At 37.6% G+C, this 12,034-nt stretch overlaps 1 protein-coding gene across 2 annotated transcripts in view; it reads left to right on the forward strand.

Moving 5' to 3' along the window:
- The window catches only part of PRKAG2 (protein kinase, AMP-activated, gamma 2 non-catalytic subunit), a 157,086-nt gene that overhangs the window by 131,164 nt on the left and 13,888 nt on the right, over positions 1–12,034 (forward strand). For both annotated transcript variants that reach the window (XM_010586149.1, XM_010586158.1), the window contains 4 exons: positions 5,854–5,935; positions 7,465–7,523; positions 10,641–10,686; positions 11,486–11,540. In XM_010586149.1, the coding sequence (XP_010584451.1) occupies positions 5,854–5,935; positions 7,465–7,523; positions 10,641–10,686; positions 11,486–11,540 (242 nt within the window). The remainder of the gene's footprint in view (positions 1–5,853; positions 5,936–7,464; positions 7,524–10,640; positions 10,687–11,485; positions 11,541–12,034) is intronic.

Raw genomic sequence — 12,034 nt, forward strand, 5'->3', positions numbered from 1 at the left:
GGACTACCCGGAATATTCCCCCCCCCCCCTCCTTCTTAAATATGTTATCACAGAGGCACTACCACCGTCTCTGGTGGGGTTGGCCTTGGCCAGCAGTGGGTCTGACTTAGAGCCAGGGAAGCTTCTAGCAGCTTCTCACAGGAGCCATCCCTGTAGCCCCCTCCCCCCCTACCAAAACCCTGCCGCACAAACCCAGTACATGTCAGTCAGCTCGTAAACACATTTAGACCAAGGGAGTAAAGTGTAGGTCGCCCAGTTTTTATGCAGTACAAAGGTCACAGCAGAGGCCTGATGGTTTTCCTGTTACAACAAAGACCGGTTGTACTACTCTTGGTGGTCTTACTTGGTAAGAACTATTGAAATGCAAGTGTTTAGCTTCTAAGAGAAGTTTGGGGGTAACTTTCTTGTGCCTTCTTACTGTAACAGTGAGAACAAAGACTGTATTCTAGAGTGACTTTGTCATATTTGCTCATGTTGTGAAGACATACATGCTGTTATCCCTTGAAAATGGAAAACTTTTTCCCCTTTACAAGGGACCCCTCGAGAAGGCACTCCATGGCTTGCTGTTTAATACTTGGAGCATGTGAGTATATGGGTATATCAGTTTAACTTTCTACGGTACTTCTTCAGCTGTTCTTACCCAATTTGCTAAGACTGAATGCCTTCCTCTTGCAAATGTCTTTCAACTATGTATGAAACTTTGTATTTTATTGTGCTAGGAAGGGTTGTTGTTCATCAGGGATCACCTGAAATACTTGGTTTTGATACCATGGTCCACATGTGAATTTGAGGCATGTGTTCCCTCTAAGTTTTGTAGCCTTTAAAAATCATCATGAGATAAATCTGGGAATTTGTCAACTTATCCAGTGAAAATGACATTGAGTGTTCTAGTTCACCTTTGAGCATCGATCCATCAGGAATCAGAGATGATAAAAGTGTCAAGGATCAGCTGGGTCTGATACTGCTTTTATGGGAGCTCTGTGCCAAAAAATAAAAGATGGAGCTTCTTCCTTTCTCTTCTGATCTGATAGAATAGACATTTCTTGGGGTTACATCAGGGTATTTTCAGGCAAGTAAAGCTAACGCCCTGGTGTTGGTTTATACAGTGAAAGATGAAGCAAGAAAAGTACACATTTATGATCTTGCCCTTGGATGGCAGTCATACCACAGAAGTTCTGGCAAATCTTTTAACGCTGTCCATGCTACTATTCTTTTGCGTCATCATCTTGCTTGGTACTGGCATACCTGAAGGTGTTCCATAACTATGTTTCTTGCTTCTGTTACTTTCCGGATTTCCAGGTCAACTTTGGTATTGAGACAATGGTGCTGAGTTGTGTGTCTTTCAGCACGGTAGCATTCTCTACTCTACTCAGCACTGACCTTTTAGCACCAGGAACTGTGACAGCTCTTCTCTCTCAACGTCTTGCCAAAGACAAGAACCTTTTTGCAAGGCAAATGAAACAACAGCAGTCACCTTACTTACCTTAAGGGACAGTCCTGGAAGACAGGTTTAAAACCCACTGGTCACTTATGCATGTAGGTACAGTTTTCATAACATAGTGTTAGGTAAAGCAAGATAAAAGTGTGTGTGTGTGTACACACACTAACTTTTTGGAAACAGGCTCATACTCAGTTTTCCTTTCAGATGCTTCCCTCATTGACAGATGTTTACTTGAGAGAGCATTTCCGCAAGGGCTTGTAAGATTACTGGTCTGACATATCATAACGAGGAATGTCCCTTTCAGTATTTCCCATCAGTGAGGAAAAACGTTTTCTGTAGTCTGGTGAAATCTTCTGTCTGCTACCACAGTTTCCAGTGTTACTGCCTGGTAATCAAGCTGTTTTGGAGGTCACTAACCGTAAGGGACACGTTTTTCCAAATATTCTACTACCTGAAAAAAAGGGACTTCCTATGTTATGGGTCTAACTCAGTCTTTCTTGATAATGACTGTTATACTGGATGAGACTACATCCTCTTTAAGACTTATTGTGGAAATATTTGAATGGTCTGCAGAAGCAATGACTTCCAGAAGTCCTGTCTAACCCAAATTAGTCTGTTCTTTTATTCAGCATATTCACAGTCAGTGTAATGAGTTTCTGTAGTAAGAAAACCTTGTTCCTGTTCTGCTCGCTGTAGTGTAATAGCACCTATTGTTGAGGTGATCTATGATACATGGAGGATTTCAGTCGCTGTGTTCCTTTGCTATAACATGACCCTTCTACTTAAGGGGCAGAATGTTGCAGAAGACAAGTAGTCACATAAAGTGGGATTCCTCGTCAAACTGTAAATGTCTAGACATCTTACAGTCAGTGAGGGGGGAAATGGCATCTGTGGGATACAACTTAATGTCTGTCTAAGGCTGGTGAGTCATGCTGCAGAAATGACTGTTTCCCCTGGTTGTCTGTGAAGAGATGCGGTGCATATTCAAGGTCAGCATATATGATAGAACAACCTCTAAATTTGGGCAGATAAATCCCATTTTTAATGGTTCAGTGTGTTTGTTAGGACCACTACATGGTTAATAAGAACAGAAGTGCTGTGTTTAAAGAATGTTTGTACATGGTGTTGGACAGCAACAATCTATGGGATCTGGCTGACGAACAATGGTTTATGAAGGTCAGGCCAGTCCAACACTCAAGATCAGAGAAAGAGCAATGCTGGTGGGGTTGAGAATTAACAACGCTGTTGGAGGTCCAAAGATGGGACGTGGTTTAGATCTTCAAAGGCTATAAACTATATATAATCTGAAAGGAAGGTCCTTGTGGGTATTTTCTGCAAGAACATCGCTGAAATGTCTAAATGTGCTGGATGGAAGCCCAGTTCCACACCCAAGTGCTTTGGCTGGCTACCAAACAGTACTTTGGGCAACTGAAATTGGTAAACCACAGAAACTAAAGGGGAGTGTGAGTGGATGAGTGTTTGTTTGTGCTCGCAAGCAGTTTTAGCAAATAAGAATGAAGTTGGTTTTTTGCTTTGTAATTATTTAAATAAGAGACAAGTATTAACATTAAGAACTGATGGCATTGTTGCTTTATTCAAAAGGTAACTGTATAACACTTTCTGCTATAAAACTGAAGAAAACAGGAATGTCACTTAAGCTGTGGTCTAGGACAGCCCAGAGGGACGAGTTTAAGTATTTCTTTACTAAATTTTGGTGATTTATTACATCAAATGTTTAATATCCTAATACCTAAGCTGAACTCACTGTCTTTTATGAAGGATTTAAGTCTGAGCTATCTCAGTAGCTGTATCTGTTCAGCAGCCCTCAGTTTTTCCCAAATCTGTCTTTTAAAGCTAGACAAGACAGTGTCTAACTGAACATTCTTGAGATTTTTGGAGAAAAATAACTTGCAAATAAATCAAACAGAATCAGGGCAAGAACTGATCCTTTGAGGAAACATTCTTTTCCTTCTGGGTTGTCTACAGGCTCAGCTACTTGCCTAGTATATCTTTGGAATTGCCTCTCTTGAGGTATCATTGCTGAATCTAAAACAATATCTCGATTTTACCATCTTGCCCATCTGAACGTTGTACTAGGTGGTGGTCTTTGCTGCTACTGTGTCTGAGAAAAAAGTAGTAGCAAGAATTTGGAGGTTGCCTGAAGTCCTATAGTTAGTTGACTCTCCACATCTTTTCTGCTGTGGGCATGCTTCTTTTCCAGGTTATCAATTACACAGTTTGTAAACTTGTTTGAGGAGTTCTGTTACATGATTCCTATCTGACAGAAAGCTATTTTCCCCCTGGCTCTAGTAGATTAGCTGTTATCTTCTTGCTCTGATACAGCTTGAACATCTTACTCTTGCAGAAGACTTGGGCCATAAGCTGACTGACCGTTAACTTGTGTGACAGCTATTATTACTGAAATACATCAAAGCTGCAGGCTTTCAGCTTTAGGCAGTTTGAGTGTACTTTCCTCTGTTTTGCTGAAGAGTGGTTAGAACTTATTTTACCCCAAGGTGGAGTTAGTCTGTGTGAGCTCATTTCTGTCTCGTATCTGCTCCCCAAATAGCTCACTGCTGTTAGCTTTTGCTGCATTAACTGTAAGTGTGATGCTGTTATGTGGGAACACTTCATGTGTCTGCCTGGAGGGTTTCTTTATGGTTTCAGTCTTCCTTATGAATTCATATGTCCCTGTGGTGGATTTGGTAATGTTTGTTTTGCCTGACTCCTGCTTGTGTTATGAGGTGGCTAAATACCTCTGGGACCTTTCTGTTTAACCATTTTTGAGATAAATACTCCGTGGTGTGTATCTTATGGTCTTATTTGTGGTCCTGGGTATTTTTTTCCCCATATGGCTTCTTCAGTATTAATGCAGTTTAGGGGTGGCTGTTAAGCAGATCATTATTCCTCTTCATTGATGATATGGCAGAAGCATGTGTAAAGTCAGGAGGCAGCTTTGAGAATTGTCATCTGCTGAGGTCAGGAGGGTAGATTTCCTTCTCATGATCAGAGAGAAAGCAGTCAGGCTGCACAGAGGTAGCAAGAAATATGGATTGCTTTCAGAAGTCTAATCTTAGATTGGAGTTCATGTACAGTAGGATGACACCATGTATTTGAAACATTCACTGCAAATTACTGAAGTGTAGACGGAGGTGATGTGTTCTGGTGCGGAGTAGAAGTCTTAACTAACTTTTAGAAATTTAAACTGCTACATTATAACACCAGGTAGAGTCTAAATGGAGGTTCTGTCAAATATCATACGATACTGGTTATCATATGGATGGCTTTGCAAACTTTTCCAAGGAGGTTGTAGCTAACAATGGCAGACTTACTCTTTTTTTTTTTTTTCTTACCTACATTTTTGTTTGCCCCTACCTTTTTGGATGCCGATTCCATTGACTGTGAAGCCCTTTTATTCCTGCATCTGTTGTGGAGAGGAGCCCCTTGGCACATAATTTGAAGTAGACACTTAAGATACCACTGTGTAATCGTGGTCTGTTCAGGTTGCAATCATCAAGCAATTGCAATTGCTATTTCTGTATTATTTGGACAGAGGACCAGTTTCATGGATGTAGAGATACAGATTGGCTAAGTCCTAGTTTTGTGCCAGGTCAAGACCTGGACAAGAACCATCACTTCTGTATTGTGTTTTCCATGTGAAGACTATTTAGTGGTACAGGCAGGACAGGAATGATAACATGCTCAAGCATATCACCAGATCAGGATTTTGAGGTACACTAGAGCCTGACTGCTTCATGCTTCAGAGAACTAGTGTTCACAGGGAAGTTTTTCTTTTCTTTTGAGAATGAGACTATAACCTTACAACCTCTAATTCAGAAACTGGGGAGGGTTAATTCATTAAGAAAGAAAGCATTTGGTTACATTTCTTTAGCAGCAAAACAGGCTACATATTCCTTTTCAGTCACAGCTTAGTCATATTTAAAATAATCAAACAACCCATTTTAATTTGTATAATTCATCAGTCTAAAAGCTGGAGAGGAAACGAGACTTATTGTTTCAGTCTTTTTTTATACAACTCTTGCTATAGTGAACATTAACTAGAATATAACACAATCTTTAAGTGTTAAGCTATATCTGTAAACTGGACACTTGCAATAATTCATTACAGATTTATTAAACATCATGATTATGGGGTATAACTTTTATGGATAATATCAAACAAGAATAAATGTGAGGTTGTTTTTGCTAAGCTTTTTTCTAAGCTTTTTAACCATCTTAGAAGTAAAAGGCTTGAAGTTTTTGTTCGGTGTGTGTAGTCTTTGTTCTAGTTTGAATGCCACCTACCTGTTTGTACTGCATTTTTTTCCTAGTAACTGGGGAAACCCTTCTGTTGGTGTCTGGTGTGCTAAATTAAGAGCAAAGATTTGTTTAGTTGTTCATTCTTCTTGCAGGTAAAGAAAGCCTTTTTTGCCTTGGTGGCAAATGGTGTGAGAGCAGCTCCACTGTGGGAAAGTAAAAAACAGAGTTTTGTAGGTAAGTAGTTCTAACATTAATCGGGATGACTTGAATTTCCAGGGTGCTTTACTATTGCAGAAGGTAGTCTGGGGCTAGCCATTGTCTAACATCCTAGAGCTATACTGACAAAGAGGGTTTCTTTTTCCTCCTTGTGACAAGTGAGATGTTCCCAGCTTTCATAGTGTTGCTGTGCTTTGAGAATCATGATTATTCTTTTAGGTCCTGACCTTTTGAAATTTGGTCTCAAATATGTGCATTTCACTGTATTTAAAAATAAAGGTAATGGTCACAAAAAGGAAATTTGAAAATAGGAACTATAAAAGGGAAGAATTTAATGTTACAGTAATATACATGCAATACGAGCATGTCTTTCTCTGCACGTTATCAGTAAGGTGCGCTGAAAAATCTTTAAATACTGGAACTAATGTTGAATGCTACAGATATGTCCCATATTAGGAGAAAAACATTAGATCTATGTATTGCTTTTTTAAAAGTCATGTAATTAATTGCCACAGCAATAACCTTCCAAAGTTAGATCTGTGTTGCAGTTAGAAAACAGGGTCATAGTCACAGTTACAAATATTATTACTTGACCTGGAATGTAAATGGAGGATTCTTGGAAATGAATGGTAGATTCTTTACAAAGCATTTGTTAAAATACTTTAAATACAAGGGGGGTGGAGCAGTAGTTTCCTGCAATATGTCTTAGGAATGGTGTGTCTTTAATTTTCTGTCTGTAACTAAGCTCTAGTGATATAAAGCTGACCTCCAGATTAATTTTTCCATTCCCCATTTCTTAGTTTCTTCAGTTTAGATGTAAGAGTAGTAAACAGTGGAGCAATTACATCTTCCCAAATTTAGAATTTGAATGCTCAAAAAAGATTAGTGTTTTCAGGTAACTAAACTAATCATCAATACTATATTACATAGTTTGGTGTTGGTGGTTAAAATGTATATACTATGGATGTACTATCTCTCTTTTTTTTTTTAAAAAGTCATATTTCAGTACAGACATTGAGGATTACTGTGGAAATGATTATATGAAGTTCTTTAATAAGTAATATTCAAGAAAATGGATCATACTGTTCCTTCATTTGAGTCTGAGAGTCTGTCTGACTTGGCAAGTACATAATGAGAATGTGTCTTACTTGAGAAGAAAATGGAAGGCAAGGATAAGTCTCCTATGCTTAAAGATGTTCTAAACCCCTGCTTTTCTTTCCATGCTTTTGGGGGTGGATGCAGTCTGGATTAAAGGTTTTCTTTGAGTCAAATTGAAAGAAGAGGAGAAGTACATAGGTTATAATTTTGAATATTGTTTCAGAAGTGTGTTTTTTATTCTGAAGTATTGTATCAATGTGAAAGTGAATATACATAGTTTTGGAATTCCACTGCTGATTAGTCCAACACAAATAGTATGTTACATGGATTTAACGTTTATTAAATTACATACTGTGAATATAAATAGAGAAAATAACTGGAAGTTCTATATGTTAAGTATATATCTGAAGAACCTTTTTTTATATATATATATATATCACTTTTTACAGGAATGTTAACAATTACAGATTTCATTAACATACTGCATAGATACTATAAGTCTCCAATGGTAAGTATGATGTTAAGCTATACTTTTATCATTTGCCATACAGTACAGAGACTGAAATATCAGACTGAAAGATTGATGATGATTGTTACTATTATTTAAGTCCTTGGAAGCTTAGATATATCATGGGTATACTCACTGCGGGGGTTTTTTTGAAAGAAAAGATGGCATTGTGAGCAAGGTAATAGAATGGTATCTGGATACCTAGGTTCAGTTCCCAGCTTTAGCTATGAAGGTGCTATGAGCTTGGGCAGGTAACGCAATCTGTCTGCTTCAGTTATACATGTATAAACATGAGGAATTTCCTTAATGAGTACTACCATTTATTATGTTTTGTGTGGTGCTTACCATAATGATAGCCTTCATTTTGGATACGAGGCCCAGCTTAGTTTTGCAACTAATGAATAATGCATTTGGGATGAAGGACCTGGCTTAACACACTTACTAAAAATTAGATGCGATATAAAAAGTATGAAGGAAAATACTTGATTATTGATCACTGTATTTATTTGTGTTCAGGTTGTTTCAAAGCACATATTTCAATAGCAATCAGAGCTCTATATAAATGGCAAACATCAACCAAAGAGCATTTGGGGAGGATGTCTAAGTTATGTGAAAAAGTTCATTGTATTTAAAAATCAAGTATGTATCTATGTGTGGTTCACGTGTTTTATATAATCACCTTTGTCTCATAACTATGATAGAGCTATTCCAAAAGGAACGTGCAGTTAAGTGGAATGCTAGCTTACAGAGGCTTGAATGCATTAAAAGGTTACTCTGTTCTTGGAGTGATGGTGTAGAATAAACAAGTTAAACTAGTTAAATATATGCAAATATTTTAGTTACATGGCTGAGTTGCGCAATCAGTTGGAGATCTGTTGACTTCAATTAACTGTAATTTAAAATTCCCATTGGCAGTCAGTTGATGAAATTCCCTAGCTTTCATGTTCATACAAACATTTACATCCCTTTCTTGTTCCTGTCAAATCATAATTCCCCCTCGACCAATTAAAACATACGTACTACATTTTACTAGCTAAAAAATCAAGAACAGTGGGATGAAGCAGACATCTAATCTATTAGGCTTCTCAAAGCTCATGTTAATTTTTTAAATTATAGTGAAATTCTTGTCAGATGCCAATAGTGTGGTACACTGTCCTTTCTTCTTGTTAAAGAATTTTTTCCCCTGGGTATTTACAAGAGGTGGTGGGAGAAGTAAATGAGAAGTGGTTGCACACTGGTAACTTCCTTAAAATGGTTTCCATATTGTAATGACCCTCAACCTCAATACTACCAAGTTTTTCATGTAACTTTACCTAAAGTCTGACTGTTGTCACTCCTGTTTATATTGTCTAACATCCTATTCCATAGCTTGTGCTTAAAATAGCAGCACTAAGGAGGAATAGCTGAGAAGTGACATTTGACTTGAGTGATTGATGTGTTCTTCTATTTAAAAAAAAAAAAAAATTGAAATAATGTTTCATCAGGGAATGCCCTAGTCTTAATAGGTAAAATTATGCTGAAAATATAGTTCTTAAGTTCTTAAGTCATTCTTTCTAAATGCATCAGAACACATACAGTGTGAAGCATGTCGCTGTTCATGTACTAGATAATATCTTTAAATGATTGAGAGGAACATGCAGGTAGTTTTTCCCTATAGTGTGGTCCAAGAACTAGGTTTAGCCTCATCTAATCAGCCTCTAAAGTAGTCTCCTATTCTTCTGATCACTTCAGTAGATCTTCTGAACTGCACTCCACTGTCTTAACTGCCTTTTTTGTCAAGTGTCCTAAAAGATTATTTAACTTACATAGGTATCTCTTATGTCAGCCAAAAATGGTATATTTGAGTAGTCCAATTATAGTATATCAATTTAACATTCCCTTACACTCTTCAAAGGATGCTAATTCCAGAGAGTTATCTAAGTGTAGTCTCCTTCAGCTCAAAGATAAATGTAGTAGGCTTTGTGGAGACTTCTACCCTTCACCTATAAAGTCTTCAGCTTCTGCAGTGTTTGCAGAGGTACCTGACAGAAGACAGAAGTAAGGTATGACAGGCACCTTTGGCCTAGGCTATAGCAAGTGCAATTACTATTTCAAGTGGCTGGCTTGCAGCTTGATACCTTTAAAGAAAGGTAGCTTTCACAGCTGAAATCTTTTTAGAAAACCATCAGCAAGATGGAAGGAGCTGCTCTAGGGAGGTTATACAGTCTTTTGACAAAGAACTTAGTGAAATAGCTGCTAAACAGCCAGAAGTTGGTGACGTGACCATGTCTTTTTTGGTTTTATTTTGTTTTAAACTTCGAAGACTGGGCTCTTGAGAGTGGTTTGATGTTACTGTGGATCTGATCTGATGATAAGCTGCCATCAAAAGGTGCAGACTTGCCGCATCCTTTGTCCAGTATCTTTGCCTGTTCTTTTTGTGAGCCAGTTGAGGAAGCTAAACCAGCAGAAAACTAACATTTTTGTAACTTTTCTTTGCCTGTTTGGTTCCTGGGACCAGCTGAACACAGGTCAGATGAGCAACATTGCTGGCGCAGGAGAAATGCTGAGAGCATGCATGGCTTAGATGCAGTGTCTGAAAATATTTGAAGAATGTAACATCAGTAAAAGATTAAACTGGGGGGGGGCGCGGCGGAATACAATGTCAGTTCTTCTGATTGAACTGAGCCACTAAACCAAGTGTTCTTGCTTGTTTATAATCAAGTAACAGTAAAATTCATCTCTGTTAGCATTAAGGAGTCAAGTGATCAGGGTAAGCTTTTTACTGGTTTGGGTGTGTGAGGAATCATCACAGGGTTTATGCTGCCATGATTGTTTTAAGGTGAGATAAATTACTGAGGAGATGTCTTTGAGTCTAAAAGAGATCTAGACTACAAACCTAGGCGGGTAAAAGATCTTTTCTGTCCCCTGAAATGATAGGTCCAGTATGGTACTCTGCATTGAGCAGGATTGCACCCTTTCTTCTTGTTATTGCCAAGAAATGTTATTCTGGACTGTTCTTACTTTGTTAGATTGCCTGCAATGAAATGTAAAGAAATTATTCAGATATTTATAATATCATGAATGATGTTGGGTTTAAAATAAATACTTCAATCTAAACTTTCCATCTACCCATTGTAGGTTCAGATTTATGAATTGGAGGAGCACAAGATAGAAACCTGGAGGGGTAAGAATATTTACTACTTGGTTGATAATTTAATATGTTCTAATGTTTTTCACTATAGTGGATTTTTAATTAATCATAGATTTAGCTTGTCTCTCTCCACATACTTTTTAATGAAAGCAAAAATATTAAAAGCTTGTCCATTGGCTCCTGCTGCTTGTTTTTCTATCTGAAACAGTATGTGGTCTGGGCTATATACTACTTTGCCACTCGTTCGTGATTAGTACCATCTTGCTCTTTAAGAAAGAAAAAAAGAAACTGGAATAAGGCAGCATGTATGGCTGTAGAGTTGATAAATATATGTGGAATGGAAATGTATCTGAGCTAGGATGCAAAATGAAGAGATGACCCTATTTATTGCGTGAACTGATGGATGAGCAGCAAGCAATGCCCGAGTGAATTGCATGATGCAATTAGAAATTTATACAGTGTGCTGAGTGTCAACGGAAGTGCTGAATGCAGGGAGGAAGCTTTATGTTAAAAAATAGACTATATGCCTTGAAATAATACATAGAAGTACTCCATGCAGCAGACCCCTCACAGAAAAGGAACCGGTAAAGAATTATTTGATGCTGTTGCAGTGACCCCTGGTGGTAATCAGTTTAGTCCCGCTTTTAAAACTTTCGGGTTTTTAATGTCAATATAGAGGAATGTGCATAAGTGGTAGAATAACTAAGGTAACTATACATATTGCTGTCTTTCTTCCACTTAATTTTGTACGAATGGATTCATAAAATGCTTTCATGAAAAAGCTAATGTTTTCATATAAAGTGGTAATGGTCTATTAATTTTCTATACACAGAGCTTTATTTACAAGAGACATTTAAACCTTTAGTGAACATCTCCCCAGATGCAAGGTAGGATTCTGCTTTTCAGTCTGCTTAACTTGAAATAAACTAACTCCATCTCAACACTGAATTTAAGACTTTATATAATAAGAAACAATTTATATTTTAAACCAGAGTACAATAATGAAGGACAGTCTTTTAATATAATCAGGAAGGTGTGGGAGCTTTTTTTTATTGTGAGTGAGGACTTCTTTTAATTATTCAAAGAGAATTTTTAGTTAAACTTTTGTCTTTTAGTAGTGTAACTGTTCTGGTAAATGAACTAGACATGGATCAAAATTAATTGCCCAAAAACATGCCAAAAAGGCAACATGATGACCCTTCAAACCAGCCTGCAAGTCATGTTCTTTTCACGAAAATAAAAAACTGTACAGAGCCTTTCAGCTGTCTTGTTCTCAGCAATCATAGTAGTTGAAAACTTACAGTACTTTTCAACACAAGTGACTTCCCTTAACTAAAAGAAAGACATTATCTGTGCGTTTTGTTCTGCGCTACTACTAGGT

This window comes from Haliaeetus leucocephalus, unplaced genomic scaffold (assembly GCF_000737465.1).
Source record: "Haliaeetus leucocephalus isolate CR32 unplaced genomic scaffold, Haliaeetus_leucocephalus-4.0 Scaffold0, whole genome shotgun sequence".
NCBI classification, from domain to species: domain Eukaryota; kingdom Metazoa; phylum Chordata; class Aves; order Accipitriformes; family Accipitridae; genus Haliaeetus; species Haliaeetus leucocephalus.